General features: G+C 45.5%; 1 protein-coding gene across 1 annotated transcript in view; it reads left to right on the top strand.

Annotated features, from left to right (window-relative positions):
* The window catches only part of LOC134800852 (ornithine decarboxylase 1-like), a 54,810-nt gene extending 37,452 nt beyond the window's left edge, over positions 1 to 17,358 (top strand). Inside the window, exons 3-12 of the mRNA XM_063773409.1 lie at positions 628 to 781; positions 1,915 to 2,105; positions 3,738 to 3,855; positions 4,249 to 4,380; positions 6,156 to 6,279; positions 8,616 to 8,792; positions 9,452 to 9,583; positions 10,951 to 11,076; positions 14,364 to 14,572; positions 15,459 to 17,358. Of these exons, the coding sequence (XP_063629479.1) occupies positions 1,919 to 2,105; positions 3,738 to 3,855; positions 4,249 to 4,380; positions 6,156 to 6,279; positions 8,616 to 8,792; positions 9,452 to 9,583; positions 10,951 to 11,076; positions 14,364 to 14,572; positions 15,459 to 15,594 (1,341 nt within the window). The 5' untranslated portion in view covers positions 628 to 781; positions 1,915 to 1,918 and the 3' untranslated portion in view covers positions 15,595 to 17,358. The remainder of the gene's footprint in view (positions 1 to 627; positions 782 to 1,914; positions 2,106 to 3,737; positions 3,856 to 4,248; positions 4,381 to 6,155; positions 6,280 to 8,615; positions 8,793 to 9,451; positions 9,584 to 10,950; positions 11,077 to 14,363; positions 14,573 to 15,458) is intronic.
* Positions 17,359 to 17,592: the final 234 nt, after the last annotated feature.

The following is a 17,592-nucleotide window of genomic DNA, read 5'->3' as shown; positions in this document are numbered from 1 at the left end:
CCATTCAACAAGAAATAAGGTTTAGAATTCAATATACATGCAATGTACTTCTAACTTATTTTGTAAGTAAATTGGTTGGCGCCTACGAGAACAAAAGCAGATAATAGGATTGTAATAGAACAATACCATTGTTAGTACAGGTAAGTGAACAAGCTCAGTTGAAAGAATTTTATCTATACGAGTATAGTCTTTCGATTTGTAACTGGCCCCGAGCCGCTAATCCTTTGTCTATTGTTAAGTAAAACCGCACGTGCCTTTACCTGTAAAGAAAGTGTCGTGTAATTATCTACGGTTACTGAGAGCTGGCTAGTCGAACCAGTCTAAAATGTGTCATCCAGATGCGTACAAATATTTCATTTTAATGATTTTGTTTCCACTCCCCACTCCCTTAACATCGGAGCTCCCTGCATCCGCTCCGCTGCGATGTTATTATTACTGATACTTAGCTAATTGTGGGTGGTATTGGTGTAACTGGCCCTAAACCCGCAAACTGGGTGCAAGCAGCATTATACATTGCGCTCCACTAAATCTATGAACAGCCTTGATTTTCCGCTCCCCGCTTGCGTCCAGTCCGTGACTTAACTGAGGCCTGTCGATACCGGGTACTTAATGAACACATTGTTGCAGCTGACACTTGTGGACTAGCGCTTGTGGGCCCCCACCGCCCTCCCCCGGCCCCTGACACCGCCGCCGCCGCCACACATCGGCGCCCGACTGATCGCGGCCACGAACCGGCACTCAACAGGACTGCTTGCTAAACTACACGCCAAACGATTACTGGGTAAGGGTCCCTATTGTAACCTAACTTGACTTGGGAACTGAGGGTCTACCGCGAACCACGTTCGACGTGTTGCCTCTCTGTCGCACGTTAAGTGTGACAGGGAGGCAACACGTCGAACGTGGTTCGCAGTAGGCCCTCAGGAGTTTAAAAAGACGCTACACTTTGGCGCCCATCTTTTTTACATTTTGTAGTATACCACAGGACACATGGGCCTACTAATCAGCACTTCGACAAAACTGTTTACTAAACTAAGAGCTAAAACATACGACGCGCGAACTGGCATGCGATCTTGTTACATTGCGGACTGTTGGTTACGTCCAATTCAACCGACCGACCAAAACCCGCAATGTAATGAAACTCGCATGTGAGTTCTCGCATCGTCTAAATGAGCCCTAAACGCGCCTAAATGTTTTATATTAGATACTAGCTGAAATAATGTCTAGCCAATATTTAAAACCGAGTCTATAAGAGTCACTGTGGTTAAGGACCATTATTTTTAGAGGTTAAATGTGACGTTTTCAAACAAAAGGTACCGCATTGTCGGTTATCGATAAGGTTGATTTCAAATTAAAGCTATATCGAAATAGCGCCTTATTGACAACCGACAATAAGTAACGTTTTGGTTGAAAATGGCACAAATGATTGCTCGATCTTTTTTAAACACTGTTTCCGAGAAAATTATCGATAGTGTGTCGTTTTATATCGACTCTGTTCGGATCTATAGGCCAAGCACATGATTAGCGCGACAGTATCTCGCCGCGAGATAGACTACCCATCTTTTTCTAACTGTATTAAAGATACTGTCGCGCCAATCATGTTCTAGACCGGCTAGACGCGCTTGTGAGACATCAAACGTCCCATTACTGTACCAACAACAAAACCACCAACAACAACAATAACAAAAACCAGTTTTCACTATACTTATATCGACCGGGATATGAACCGTGATTACCTATTGTATTGTTTTTGAGCTCCCGATATTTCGACGCAGTTCCAGTATGCATCTTGTTCACGGGTAACTGAAGATAGCGGGTGGGTGTCAAAGTTGTGTAGACCGCTAGTCTAGTTAAACTAACCGTGAATCATTCAAAACTGTTAAAAACCAGCTTTACCAAATAGATCTTTCTCTCCAGGAAGATGAAGGTGATTGAGGAGGAACCGCGCATCCGCGTTATGGAGGGCGAGTGGAGCGTCGAGGGCGCGGCGCGGGAGATCGTGGAGGGCGGCGCGCAGGAGGACCCCTTCTACATCATGGACCTGGGCGAGGTGGCGGCCCGCTACCAGCGCTGGAGGGAGCTGATGCCGAGGGTCGAACCCTTCTACGGTTAGTGTAGTAGGGTAGGAGGGGGCAGGGGGAGTGGGAGCAGCAGGGAGGTCGTAGAGGGCGGCGCGCAGGAGGACCCCTTCTACATCATGGACCTGGGCGAGGTGGCGGCCCGCTACCAGCGCTGGAGGGAGCTGATGCCGAGGGTCGAACCCTTCTACGGTTAGTGTAGTAGGGTAGGAGGGGGCAGGGGGAGTGGGAGCAGCAGGGAGGTCGTAGAGGGCGGCGCGCAGGAGGACCCCTTCTACATCATGGACCTGGGCGAGGTGGCGGCCCGCTACCAGCGCTGGAGGGAGCTGATGCCGAGGGTCGAACCCTTCTACGGTTAGTGTAGTAGGGTAGGAGGGGGCAGGGGGAGTGGGAGCAGCAGGGAGGTCGTAGAGGGCGGCGCGCAGGAGGACCCCTTCTACATCATGGACCTGGGCGAGGTGGCGGCCCGCTACCAGCGCTGGAGGGAGCTGATGCCGAGGGTCGAACCCTTCTACGGTTAGTGTAGTAGGGTAGGAGGGGGCAGGGGGAGTGGGAGCAGCAGGGAGGTCGTAGAGGGCGGCGCGCAGGAGGACCCCTTCTACATCATGGACCTGGGCGAGGTGGCGGCCCGCTACCAGCGCTGGAGGGAGCTGATGCCGAGGGTCGAACGCTTCTACTGTTAGTGTAGTAGGGTAGGAGGGGGCAGGGGGAGTGGGAGCAGCAGGGAGGTCGTAGAGGGCGGCGCGCAGGAGGACCCCTTCTACATCATGGACCTGGGCGAGGTGGCGGCCCGCTACCAGCGCTGGAGGGAGCTGATGCCGAGGGTCGAACCCTTCTACGGTTAGTGTAGTAGGGTAGGAGGGGGCAGGGGGACTGGGAGCAGCCGGGAGGTCGTAGAGGGCGGCGCGCAGGAGGACCCCTTCTACATCATGGACCTGGGCGAGGTGGCGGCCCGCTACCAGCGCTGGAGGGAGCTGATGCCGAGGGTCGAACCCTTCTACGGTTAGTGTAGTAGGGTAGGAGGGGGCAGGGGGAGTGGGAGCAGCAGGGAGGTCGTAGAGGGCGGCGCGCAGGAGGATCCGTTCTAGATCGTGGATCTTGGTGAAGTGGCTGCTCGCTACCGGCGATGACAGGAACTGATGCCGCGGGTCGAACCCTTCTACGCTCTGTATTCAAGGATTTCAAGTGGGATGGGCAGGGCTATATTTTTCGAGGTTAACTTTTATCATGACATCAGCGTCGCTCGATCAAATTTCGCTGTTTTACTACTTTAGGGCGAAACTGATCTCATGATATTCTTGCTAAATGAATATGAAATAATGTCTTTACATATTTGATATACGTAACCATAGCTATGCCACTTCGTTTAATTTTATGATTATTAGAAACATAGGATATGAGGGGGAAAGCTAGCTCCTAACTTCCTAAGGCCCAGCCGTACAAATGAAAAATCCAGAATTGGTCACAGAAATTTGAACCTATAGTGCAGGGAATAGAGTTGGTTATGGTTTTGTTTGAAAATTGAACAAAACAAAACAAATACGACTCTATTCCAATTGAATATGATTTAAATTTCATCGAACTGAATAAGTACTATACGTAGGACCTTGGGCCTTAGGAGGATAATTGATTATTGTGCGTTACCGTTGTGTGTTGTTGCAGCGGTGAAATGCAACGACGACAAGGTGCTGGTGCGCACGCTGGCCGCGCTCGGCGCAGGCTTTGACTGCGCGTCGCGCAACGAGATCGAGCTGATAACCGGCCTTGGAGTTGCGCCTGAGTGAGTACAACCACTGAATAAATACTTCGTGCACAATTCACACTGTTTAACCATTTTATCACCAAAGACGTCACCTGACGCGCGCGACTACAGCTCAATATCAACCTTCGTGCATTCCAAAAAAAAACCGCCCTAATACATGGCGCTTATAACGCGTTCTCTTACTCGCTCACTAGACTGTGCCCTTATGTCACTCGTGCATCCAACGCGCCCAAACTATTCAGTGAAATGTATAATACTGAAGCAACATGCCTTTTTAACTCCAAGATTGATGAAGAACTGCTCTTGAAGACATTTTTGTTTAATGTTATTTCGTAACTAGGCACAGAGACTCGGATCAAGTCCCCGCGAATGATACAGCGACAACTATCTAACCTTGTGTCATGTCCACAGCCGTATAATCTTCGCGAACCCAGCCAAGATGGCGTCCCACATCCGCCACGCCAGCGCCGTCGGCGTCGACACCATGACCTTCGACTCGGAGCCCGAGCTGATGAAGATCAAGCAGTACATGCCGCATGCGCAGTAAGTGACCTATACCACCTGGACCTTATGGTCATTCAGTAGACCCACAATATCCCAGCCAAGATGGCGTCCCACATCCGCCACGCCAGCGCCACCATGACCTTCGACCGGGAGACCCGTAAAAGTAAAATCCCATAGAAAATATCGACTTAAGGAAAATTTAACTTTTTTTGCACGGTTTAACTTTGTAATAATTTAACTTTTTAGGTTCACCCATGGTAAAAGTAGATCAGTATGACCTTATGTAGGTCACAGTGACTATTTTACTAAATGTTTACGGCTCATTTCGACGAATAGGGTATTTGACTACTAGTCAAATCAGTCTCTTTTTTCGAACTGTCAAAACGATTTTGCTACTATGGAATTTATATGAAACGCTAGCATGTGACGTCATGATCAAACTACCTACTCTTTATAGTTTTATACGGGTTTTAAAATAGGAATTGTATTTAAAAATATCTACGTTTCTCTATTAATCTTCTGATGCTTTATTTCATGCATGGTGTAATAGTTATTTGTTTTACAAGGGGGCAAAGTTGTTGTTTAACCGCTCGTGCTAATATTGATACCCGAGCAACCGAAAGATTCCAAAAATGTACCACGAGCGTAGCGAGTGGTTCGAAAACTTTAATCTTGAGCGTTGCGAGGGTTAAACAAAATTTGCCCCCGAGTGAAACACAAAATTTTTCACCACACCAACCCGAAGCAAATATTAAATATCAAACAAAATCAAACCAAATCTAATTCAAATGAATGTTATTAAATATTTATCACCCAAAATCATCATTTCAAAGTCAATTCTACCAGCAAACATAAGAAAACAACTCAAAATTTGCATTTGATTACTTTGCCTCACATGTGAATAAAATGCAACTTTGCTATCTGGTTTTGAAGTGCAAAGTAAGCCGTTCCGAGCTGGTGTGGTGAAATAGTAGATTGTTAACCAAGGGTGGAAAGTGAACCATCTCACCCTCGAACTATTGGCGCTCTCACTTGTTCGAGCGCCAATAGTTCGAGGGTGAGATGGTTACTTTTACTCGAGTTAAACACTCTACTTTTCATTTCGACTATGAGGAAAGTCAAACACAAGAAAATATTTTGACAGCTAAGAGAATTAGGGACTGGAATTGGCGCCAATTTGGTCGGAAAAAAATCTAAAACCATAGACAAACCGATCTTAAATTGGGATGAGTCCGAAATGGTCTTTAAATCTATGCGCCTTAAAAAATGAAACTATATCAATGAATGTAATGTAATGATAGTATTTTAAACATTAATCATAATTTAAGTAAATATTTATGTTTTTATTTCATACATTTAAGTATTAAATACAAGTAGTATAATTTTTCTTAATAATGCAATGCAATTGACATCCAATTTCGATAATACATGGTCTGAAATGCCGAAGCTAATATGAGAGCTTTTATTTGAATAATATGGCATATACGGCTGTGAGTCGTTGCTCGAAGTACAAATAAAAAAAAAAACTTTCCACCCTAGGGTGGGAAATGCAATTTTCCACCCGGCTATCAGCCTATGAAAGGTGAACTTTCCGAACAGGAGAGATGAAAAGTAATTTATTTTAAATACAGTCAAATACCCTATTGTGGCATTTAGGCCAATTGTCTCGGTTGTACCTTAGTAGTCGGAAATGTAACGAAATTCGCTTGCGTGTTCGCGCAAAACGTGTATCTGATGCTTAAATTGTCGAATTAGAAAATTCTCACAGACAGAAACCTTGCCGTCCTAACGATAAGGTCCACATTGTCTCGCAGGCTGGTGCTCCGTATCCGCTGCGACGCGGCTGCGGCTCAGTGCCCGCTGGGCATCAAGTTCGGCTGCGACCCCGGCACCGACGCCCCGCGCCTGCTCAAACTGGCTGCAGTACTCGGACTCGAGGTTAGCTATTACCCTTCTTTGCATGATTTTAGGGTTCCGTATCCAAAGGGTAAAACGGGACCCTATTACTAAGACTCCGCTGTCCGTCCGTCCGTCCGTCTGTCTGTCACCAGGCTGTATCTCACGAACCGTGATAGCTAGACAGTTGAAATTTTCACAGATGATGTATTTCTGTTGCCGCTATAACAACAAATACTAAAAACAGAATAAAATAAAGATTTAAGAGGGGCTCCCATACAACAAACGTGATTTTTGACCGAAGTTAAGCAACATCGGGCGGGGTCAGTACTTGGATGGGTGACCGTTTTTTTTTTCGCCGTTTTTTTGCATTATGGTACGGAACCCTTCGTGCGCGAGTCCGACTCGCACTTGCCCGGTTTTTTTTCTTTCTTTTTGTCAGATATGAATACATGTACATTACTTGATCAAGCTAATCTTGCCAGTAGAAAAAGGCGGCGAATTTGAAAAATCGCCGGTTAGCAACACTACGTTTAAATTGTTCGAATCGCGAGTTATTTCGCTGGCCTAATATACAAGGTTCTATGTTACATTTTCAAGATAATTGAAATTCGACTTAATGTCACTATGACAATGTTCAAATTTCAGTTCGATAAAAGTGAAACATAGAACCCTGTAATATTGGGCCAGCGATTTATATCTTATCTGTGGAACTGTTTTGTTTACATTTCATCGTTGATGTACAATGCTGCTTTTGGTTCGTTTCCTAGGAATACCATACTTTAGTTTGGTTTACATTGCTACTGACATATTCTGCTTAACAGACTATATGTGTCACGTAATTGTTTGCTGATTCCGGGAAAAATAGTAAAAAAATATAACATCGATTTTTATTAGAAGTTGCATAGGCTGAATCATATTTATATAATATTTAGTAATAGTTATATGAAAAATCTTACTACCATCAGAAAGGTACACTATTTGTGATATATACCTATGATACATTTCTTAACTATAAATCAATTACATACCCCGAAAAAAGCACCCAAAATCACAATCCTTCAGCGACACCTTCTCGTAGCTCATGAGGCCCTGGTACTTGCTCCGCGCTAAATTCAATTTTTAGACAGTTTTTTTTCGATTTTGGCCACCGTAGCCAATGGATATTGAGAAAAGCACTATACAAATCTCGGACGAGAAACGGGGTTGCCGGCTACGTATCCCATCCTATCCTCCTAAGGCCCAAGGTCCTATCTATAGTACCTCTTCAGTTCGATTAAATTTAAATCCTATTCAATTGGAACAGAGTCACTTTTGCTTTGTTACGTTCAATTTTCCAACAACGTCAACTCTATTTCCTACATTGTAGATTCAAATCAGTGGTAAATTTTGGATCTTTCATTTGTATGGATGGGCCTTGGAAGAATTGTGATACTTTTTGACATTTGACAATCAAATGCCATGTGATGGCGCAGAATGAATACCTACTTAATGCACGGTGATGGTGAATCAGTTTTTGTCATTTACCCTCCCCAGATGGATTAAGAAAAATAAAGTATCCTAGATCCGCCCTTTAGTTATCTAATTGCTAAATTCTGACTGTGACGTCACTGTGATTCTGACGTCACGATGTATTGTCATTTTGTTAGAAGCGTTTCGTTAGTAAAGTGCGACTTTGCCCATAATTTGTGACTTTTGTATTGCTTTAACATTTGATCCTCAAAACAAACCTGATAGAATGATACCATTCATAAAAAATTGACAAATGTATGTACACAAAGATGTCGATATATGTTTTTTCTCAAAAATGGACGGCAAAGTCGACTTTGCCGTTTAAAAAATAGGTCGCGAAGCGCGTAGTTTATGGTCAGTCAAAAATTAAAAAGTTAAAAACATTGCAGTCTCGATTTTGGGACTGCAATGTTGCATACAAATTCCATTATTTGTCGAGTTCCAAACTTTTTAAAAGTTGAAATGGCCATATGAAATGAAGGCGCAGGCCCATTAAACAGCCAAACAGATGATTAGTACCGCGACTATTTAGCTGTCTCAAATAGGTTGACGTATTTTCGGCAGAAAATACACTTCTATTTTTTTATTTAAAAAATAAAAAGGCGGCAAAGCTAATTTTTTCAATTGTTTCTACTTTTTTCTGTGAAAATATATACCTAAGAACGTTGCTTTTGTAAAATATTTCTATGATATTTATATTTCTTGCACCATTTTTGAGAAAAGCACTATATATGACTCGACTGGAAGGCTACTTGCTGGCTTCGGATTCAATTAAACGGACTCCCAAGGTCGTCCGTTTAAAACGAATCCTCAGCCTGCAAGTAGCTACTTCCGAGCCTCGACAATAATGTAGTATTACTCGTCAGGTGGTCGGCATCTCGTTCCACGTGGGGTCGGGGTGCGGCGAGACGGCGGTGTACGCGCGCGCCGTGCAGTACTGCCGCGCGCTGTTCGCGCTGGCCGCCGCGCTCGGCCACCCGCGCATGCGCCTCCTCGACATCGGCGGCGGCTTCCCCGGCGGCACACACTCTAGCATCAAGGAGGTGGGTTGTATACTGAAATTCATAACTTATACTGAAGAAAACGTGGCCTAGCCCTTCATCGGCCGAAGCCGGTCTCTTAACCATTCACGGGTGACGCCATAAGAGGCGACCCAATCACGGTGGCACCCGTCCCAATTTCTAAAGTACATGGTTAACTAACTCCCGGCTAACTAGCTAATCTAGCTAGCTTAGGCTCAGCGATCTAAAGAGAATCTTGGCCTCCGAAACGAGAGCGTGCCACCTGTCCCGATCCTGCACAACTTCCTGCCAGTTACTGACGCGAAGCTGAAGCAGATCGGCCGTCACACTGTCTTCCCAACGATATCTGGGCCGACCCACCGGACGGCTACCACTCGGTCGTCCCAAGAACGCCCTCTTGACAGCCCGATCCTCTCCCATTCTCAGCAGGTGACCGAACCAGTGAAGTCTGTGGGTTTTCGTTTTGCCGATGATATTGGGCTCGGCTACTGACTACTCAATCTCGGCATTTTTCCGGATCCTCCAGGTACCATCATCTCTCTGAATAGGTCCCAGAATCTTGCGAAAAACTTTTCTCTCCGCTACCAGGAGCTGACTTTCTTTTAGTGTTAGGGACCAGCAGGCCGGGCTATAAGAATATTTAATTTTATTGTTACTACAAAACTATTATTTGTTTGTAGGTGTCCCTGGTGATCAATGAAGCCCTGGAGACCCACTTCCCGGACCGCAACGTCCGCGTCATCGCGGAGCCGGGCCGGTACTTCGCGGCCGCCGCCTACTCGCTCGCCGTCATGATCCACGCCAAGCGAGAGGTAACTACACCTGTCCCTGTCTCCCTTCTATTGTCTGTGACTTGTCCCTGGTGAACGAAGCCCTGGCTGGAGACTCACTTCGCGGACCGGTACTTAAACTTTTTCTTCATCATGTAAGCTGAAAGACAACCTATTTAAGTCCCAAAAGATGTCTATACTATACCATAGAAAAAAAAATACATAGATTGCTCACTCCATACATCAGTTTTGGTACCAAAACGACTATTACCGGAAAGTCTTATGTTGTTGAGCATTAGACTTTCCGGTCGGTGCTACATCTATTGTCACTTGACAGTACTACTACTGCTACTTAAAGCACTGATAATTCCGCTACTCGTTGCTAGATGTCGACTATGAAAATAATCGTCTTTTTGGTACCAAAACTGATGTATGGAATGAGCACTCTTGCCTTACTATACTGCCCTCCTAAGCCGAATAGCGCTATCTCAAAAACAAATGATTTTGAAAATGAAATTCTCAGTAATAGAAACTAAAGTATAAGTTAGCAATGAATTTTCTTATGAGATAGCGCTCTTTGGCTTAGTAGGGCAGTATATTTCTCTATGGCTATACTTGGTCAAGCAAATCTTGTTAGTAGCAAAAGGCGGCAAAGGTGGTTTGGTTGCTTTGCAAAAATCACCACCACCACCATCCAAAACCATCTACCGTTCTCGTCGGTACGTTTCCTTGTGCATAGTAGGTTCTGCCATCTTGTGGGCTACAACGGAAGCATAAACGAGACATTCACGCCTCGCGCCAAAAATCTGACGGCTCCTATGCTGCCCCCTATAGTTCATGCACGGAGCCTATACTAGTGCGATAGATGTAAGTGTCAAATTTTGCAGTTACAAGCCGTACTACTGCGAAATATGTAATGAGACTAATATGGACAGAACAGAAGAAAACAAAATGAAGAGCATGAGAATGCTCATTATTTTGCGTGTTCATACACCTTTCTCACCAGCCTTTCTTGACTTTGTTACAGCCGAGTGTTCCAGGACACTCACCACTTTTTATTTCACCAAAGTAAACCAAACGCACTTATTACCGTGTAAGGGTGGTAATCCACCTATCCAATTTCTTTGTCCAATGTGTATTGCGTCCAGTGTTGGCCGAAAGTTAATGCGAATTGAAAATGTTGGCCATTAACCATTATAAATTGAACCTTAAACCGTAACGGACGATTACAGTTTACGATTCAATTTATAATGGTTAATGGCCTGCATTTTCAATTTGCATTAACTTTCGGCCAACACTGATTGCGTCTCACATTTTGCTTAATGAGAGAGTGAGACGCAATGACATTGGACAAAGAAACCAACCAAACCACCACCAACCAAAGATTTATAAGATTTTTTTTAAATCAGATCGTGACCAAAGACGCCAGCGGCGAGGATGAGACGCACACCATGTACTTCATGAACGACGGCGTGTACGGCTCCTTCAACTGCGTGCTCTACGACCACCAGCAGGTCGAGGCCACCACGCTCTATGTGAGTATCTATACTCGTGACCAAAGACGCCAGTGTCGAGGATGAGACGCACACCATATACTTCATGAACGACGGCGTGTACGGCTCCTTCAACTGCGTGCTCTACGACCACCAGCAGGTCGAGGCCACCACGCTCTATGTGAGTATCTATACTCGTGACCAAAGACGCCAGTGTCGAGGATGAGACGCACACCATGTACTTTATGAACGACGGCGTGTACGGCTCCTTCAACTGCGTGCTCTACGACCACCAGCAGGTCGAGGCCACCACGCTCTATGTGAGTATCTATACTCGTGACCAAAGACGCCAGTGTCGAAGATGAGACGCACACCATGTACTTCATGAACGACGGCGTGTACGGCTCCTTCAACTGCGTGCTCTACGACCACCAGCAGGTCGAGGCCACCACGCTCTATGTGAGTATCTATACTCGTGACCAAAGACGCCAGTGTCGAAGATGAGACGCACACCATGTACTTCATGAACGACGGCGTGTACGGCTCCTTCAACTGCGTGCTCTACGACCACCAGCAGGTCGAGGCCACCACGCTCTATGTGAGTATCTATACTCGTGACCAAAGACGCCAGTGTCGAAGATGAGACGCACACCATGTACTTCATGAACGACGGCGTGTACGGCTCCTTCAAGTGCGTGCTCTACGACCACCAGCAGGTCGAGGCCACCACGCTCTATGTGAGTATCTATACTCGTGACCAAAGACGCCAGTGTCGAAGATGAGACGCACACCATGTACTTCATGAACGACGGCGTGTACGGCTCCTTCAACTGCGTGCTCTACGACCACCAGCAGGTCGAGGCCACCACGCTCTATGTGAGTATCTATACTCGTGACCAAAGACGCCAGTGTCGAGGATGAGACGCACACCATGTACTTTATGAACGACGGCGTGTACGGCTCCTTCAACTGCGTGCTCTACGACCACCAGCAGGTCGAGGCCACCACGCTCTATGTGAGTATCTATACTCGTGACCAAAGACGCCAGTGTCGAAGATGAGACGCACACCATGTACTTCATGAACGACGGCGTGTACGGCTCCTTCAACTGCGTGCTCTACGACCACCAGCAGGTCGAGGCCACCACGCTCTATGTGAGTATCTATACTCGTGACCAAAGACGCCAGTGTCGAAGATGAGACGCACACCATGTACTTCATGAACGACGGCGTGTACGGCTCCTTCAAGTGCGTGCTCTACGACCACCAGCAGGTCGAGGCCACCACGCTCTATGTGAGTATCTATACTCGTGACCAAAGACGCCAGTGTCGAAGATGAGACGCACACCATGTACTTCATGAACGACGGCGTGTACGGCTCCTTCAAGTGCGTGCTCTACGACCACCAGCAGGTCGAGGCCACCACGCTCTATGTGAGTATCTATACTCGTGACCAAAGACGCCAGTGTCGAAGATGAGACGCACACCATGTACTTCATGAACGACGGCGTGTACGGCTCCTTCAACTGCGTGCTCTACGACCACCAGCAGGTCGAGGCCACCACGCTCTATGTGAGTATCTATACTCGTGACCAAAGACGCCAGTGTCGAGGATGAGACGCACACCATGTACTTTATGAACGACGGCGTGTACGGCTCCTTCAACTGCGTGCTCTACGACCACCAGCAGGTCGAGGCCACCACGCTCTATGTGAGTATCTATACTCGTGACCAAAGACGCCAGTGTCGAAGATGAGACGCACACCATGTACTTCATGAACGACGGCGTGTACGGCTCCTTCAACTGCGTGCTCTACGACCACCAGCAGGTCGAGGCCACCACGCTCTATGTGAGTATCTATACTCGTGACCAAAGACGCCAGTGTCGAAGATGAGACGCACACCATGTACTTCATGAACGACGGCGTGTACGGCTCCTTCAAGTGCGTGCTCTACGACCACCAGCAGGTCGAGGCCACCACGCTCTATGTGAGTATCTATACTCGTGACCAAAGACGCCAGTGTCGAAGATGAGACGCACACCATGTACTTCATGAACGACGGCGTGTACGGCTCCTTCAACTGCGTGCTCTACGACCACCAGCAGGTCGAGGCCACCACGCTCTATGTGAGTATCTATACTCGTGACCAAAGACGCCAGTGTCGAAGATGAGACGCACACCATGTACTTCATGAACGACGGCGTGTACGGCTCCTTCAAGTGCGTGCTCTACGACCACCAGCAGGTCGAGGCCACCACGCTCTATGTGAGTATCTATACTCGTGACCAAAGACGCCAGTGTCGAAGATGAGACGCACACCATGTACTTCATGAACGACGGCGTGTACGGCTCCTTCAACTGCGTGCTCTACGACCACCAGCAGGTCGAGGCCACCACGCTCTATGTGAGTATCTATACTCGTGACCAAAGACGCCAGTGTCGAGGATGAGACGCACACCATGTACTTTATGAACGACGGCGTGTACGGCTCCTTCAACTGCGTGCTCTACGACCACCAGCAGGTCGAGGCCACCACGCTCTATGTGAGTATCTATACTCGTGACCAAAGACGCCAGTGTCGAAGATGAGACGCACACCATGTACTTCATGAACGACGGCGTGTACGGCTCCTTCAAGTGCGTGCTCTACGACCACCAGCAGGTCGAGGCCACCACGCTCTATGTGAGTATCTATACTCGTGACCAAAGACGCCAGTGTCGAAGATGAGACGCACACCATGTACTTCATGAACGACGGCGTGTACGGCTCCTTCAAGTGCGTGCTCTACGACCACCAGCAGGTCGAGGCCACCACGCTCTATGTGAGTATCTATACTCGTGACCAAAGACGCCAGTGTCGAAGATGAGACGCACACCATGTACTTCATGAACGACGGCGTGTACGGCTCCTTCAAGTGCGTGCTCTACGACCACCAGCAGGTCGAGGCCACCACGCTCTATGTGAGTATCTATACTCGTGACCAAAGACGCCAGTGTCGAAGATGAGACGCACACCATGTACTTCATGAACGACGGCGTGTACGGCTCCTTCAACTGCGTGCTCTACGACCACCAGCAGGTCGAGGCCACCACGCTCTATGTGAGTATCTATACACAATTTGTATACTAGGGGCATTTCAGGAGAATGGCGCTTACGAAATACCATTCATCTATTTAATTTAAAAATGCCAAGTAAGCGACATTTGGTCTGTTAGTTACTTCATGACAGCTTCATGACTTGAACTGCGTATTATCAGAAAATTTTAAAGACCTTACTTTGGAAAGACCAGAATGAGTCAGTATTAAAATACAAATATTTTTATCCGCAGCCGCACACTGAGAAGCCTCTTCCCTGCTCGATCTGGGGCCCGACCTGCGACAGCCTGGACTGCGTGCTGCCCTCCACCCGCCTGCCCCCCCTGCCCGTGGGCTCGTGGCTGCTGTTCCGCGACATGGGCGCCTACACCATGCCGGTGGCCTCGCCTTTCAATGGGTTCCCGCTGCCCAAAGTGAGGACCCTCGTGGACCATCGTCTGTGGTGAGTACATACTGGCAGTAGGGAGACACTCCTGACTTCGGGCAAACTCGGCTCCGTTCGGCTCAGCATTGCTCCGAGCAATTATTAGGGTTGACACAACTTGATGTCTCTTTGCGTGCACGACCACAGATAAGATAATTACTTGAATTTTGACAGCCCTAAATAGTCGAAAGGGATATTGCCATAAGTTAGGAAGGGATATCATGATTCGACCCTGAATCGCTGTCAAACTTCGTTTTTGTAGGAAGTGTCCTTTCTGTACGGTAGTACTATTACTTATTCTGTGATACTGGTGTTATGTCTAATCTCATTCATGTGTCTATGCACTAGCTTGGTTTACTTACCGTTCCGTCCATCACTGGTGGGTTCTAAACTTTTCTGTGACATGAGGGCTTACACCATACCTGTGGCGTTTTTTAATGGCTTCCCACTGCGTAAAGTGCGAACTTTTGTGTATTTTCAAACCGTTAAACTTGAATAGTACGACTTTCCCCTTAACATTCTTTGAAATTAAATTTTACTAATAATTGTTGAATTGATTTAAGTGATCGAAATCTCGGTCTCAGTGGTGTCGATTATGGGCGAATCAACTTTTTGACCGACACAAATGTGGCGTTCCGTGCGTAAAGGGTCCTTATGCTCCATGTGCATAAGGACCCTTCTCTCATGGAAAGCCACAAATCTGTCCACAACTTTTAAAATTCGTTATAAAATTTCACCTTACTGTTAATAAACTATGTATATTAGAAGCCCGATTTCTTGGTAACTCCGAAGACATTTTTAGTAACGCAAGCGACACTTAAAACTATGGGTTACAAAGTAGATTCACCCTTATGTCGGTTCCCATAGTTCGACGAGTAGATATTGACTAGTTATTTCCCCGCAGGTCGGTGTTGAAGGGGCTGTGGCCGCTGGCGGAGTCGCAGTTCGAGCCCAACCTGGGCCGCGTGCCCGCGCCGCAGACCCCGCCGCCCTCGCCGCCCGAGGAGCGCCGCGTCTTCGTCGAGTGCGCGCTCAAGTGAGAGGAGCGGAGCGTGCAACACTTCACATTGTTTACAGTGAATAAACTTGTGTGTCGGTATCTTATTTTAAATTCCAGGTACTTTACTGATTAGGCTCGTTTACGTATCTTATGTCGACTTTCGCTACGCTTTTTGTCACGTTGGGCGGACAGAATAACGTTAGAGACAAACGCCACATTGCAGGCTAGCATGCACTGGGCCCAAGACAGAGCGGCTTGGAGAGCGCTGGTGAAAAGTGTCCACATTCGTCACGTCCCTCAGCCGTGAGGATACGACAAGGAAGTAAAGAGATGTCGACTTTATAGGTCTCTATACCCGATATCGTAAGATATCGCGTCAAAGGATAAGCGATGATATTTTACTGTAACATAAATGGTCCTCAGTTTACATACGTAAAACAGACAAGACACTGGGTCGATAGTTGTGGTCGACATTAGAAATAATAAATTGAGCAATTTAAAGAAAATAGAACTCTTCATTAAAGTTATTCTTCAAAAATATTACTGTAAATGAGTGTATCCTTAAAAAGAGGATCTTTAACCTTTTAACCGCCGTAAACTGATATACAAAACATACAAAATCAGGCTCATTTCGCCGCGGTATGATAAATAAGACAAAACCTGGTGTAACTTTATACCGCCGGCGACACGAGCTCGTTCGGTGAAAAATTCTATGGCAGTTAAAAGGTTGATTGATTAAAAAATATAAGACTTATATCAGAACAGCGTATAAAGATAAAGTTAACCCTCTTTAATTCTTGTTATAAATTTAATCTAGTCCAGTGATTCTCCAAGCTAGGGAACTCTAAAATGCTTGCCGCTGGCCATATCTGACCCACAAGCCATCAAAATCTGACTCTTAGCCCCCATTTAATCCACACTAAATTTACCTGCAGTAATAGTACGTCTGGATCAAGAAGTTTGGGAACCAATGTTAAAGTGCAAGTTTATTCACTCTACACATATGAATTTTTAATTTCATTCAAATAATTTCTTACCGGTTCCTTTGGGGTATTCACTTTTTTTATATTATATTTTAAGTCATGCATTTTATAAATTTTTATGTCACGTAAAACCCCGTGTTACATTTGCGTGTTTTATTAGGTATTTTTTTTATGGAATTGTTTTGTTAAATTAAAAAATTGTTTTTGTCAATGATACGCTGTATCTTAAATGAAATAATGATATCAAAATGTATTCACAATGTATATGTTTGATAATTTTAATTTTTAAACCCGCAAATTTAAAATAACATTTGTTACACTATGTAAGCACTTTGTGAAAGTAGATTCATATGTTAAACTGTCTTGTTCAATACATTAGTTAGTTGGAATAAGGCGTTAAAATCCAGTAATATTTGGATATTAAAAAATAAATTTTGATGAAATAATTTCTAAACTTAATATTCTTAAAAATGTAAAACATTATTATTCCAGCTAATTAAGCTAATATTAATATATCCCCATTGGCAATCATTGTAATAAATGATAAAATTGATGTACCCATTGTAGCTGTAGGTTCGCGTTTGACCCATCCTCACTCTAATCGTCATTCACATAATATTCATACATTTTATCACAATTTTTTATTGATTTTACTGCCGAATTGTATTTAAAGCTTTTTAAATTTATAACGTAGATTTAGACATTCCTTTGTATCAAATTTGTTTTTAAAAGTAATAGTCGTAATGTTGGTAGTGCCGTGTCCTGTAACCACGATGTTTCGCAATTAATGTTTTATCTCAATATATGTTGCAATTGGAAAATGAGTTTTTATTGTACGTTTTATATTAGAGTCTGTTCGGAAAGAGAAGAGTCGTGGAATGTATGGGGCCCAATACATTCCACGACTCTTCTCTTTCCGAACAGACTCTAACCCTAACCCTTTACCAGGCTGATAGTTCAATAATGACAATAAGATGTCATAAGTAATATGTACCTAAGTAGTACTGGCCGAAGCATTGACATTGATAATTCTGTTCGTCAGACCTCGTCTCAAC

The sequence above is a fragment of the Cydia splendana genome, chromosome 20 (genome assembly GCF_910591565.1).
Source record: "Cydia splendana chromosome 20, ilCydSple1.2, whole genome shotgun sequence".
Taxonomy (NCBI): domain Eukaryota; kingdom Metazoa; phylum Arthropoda; class Insecta; order Lepidoptera; family Tortricidae; genus Cydia; species Cydia splendana.
The sequence above is the reverse complement of the archived record's forward strand: the minus strand, read 5'-3'. Positions and strand labels throughout refer to the sequence as shown.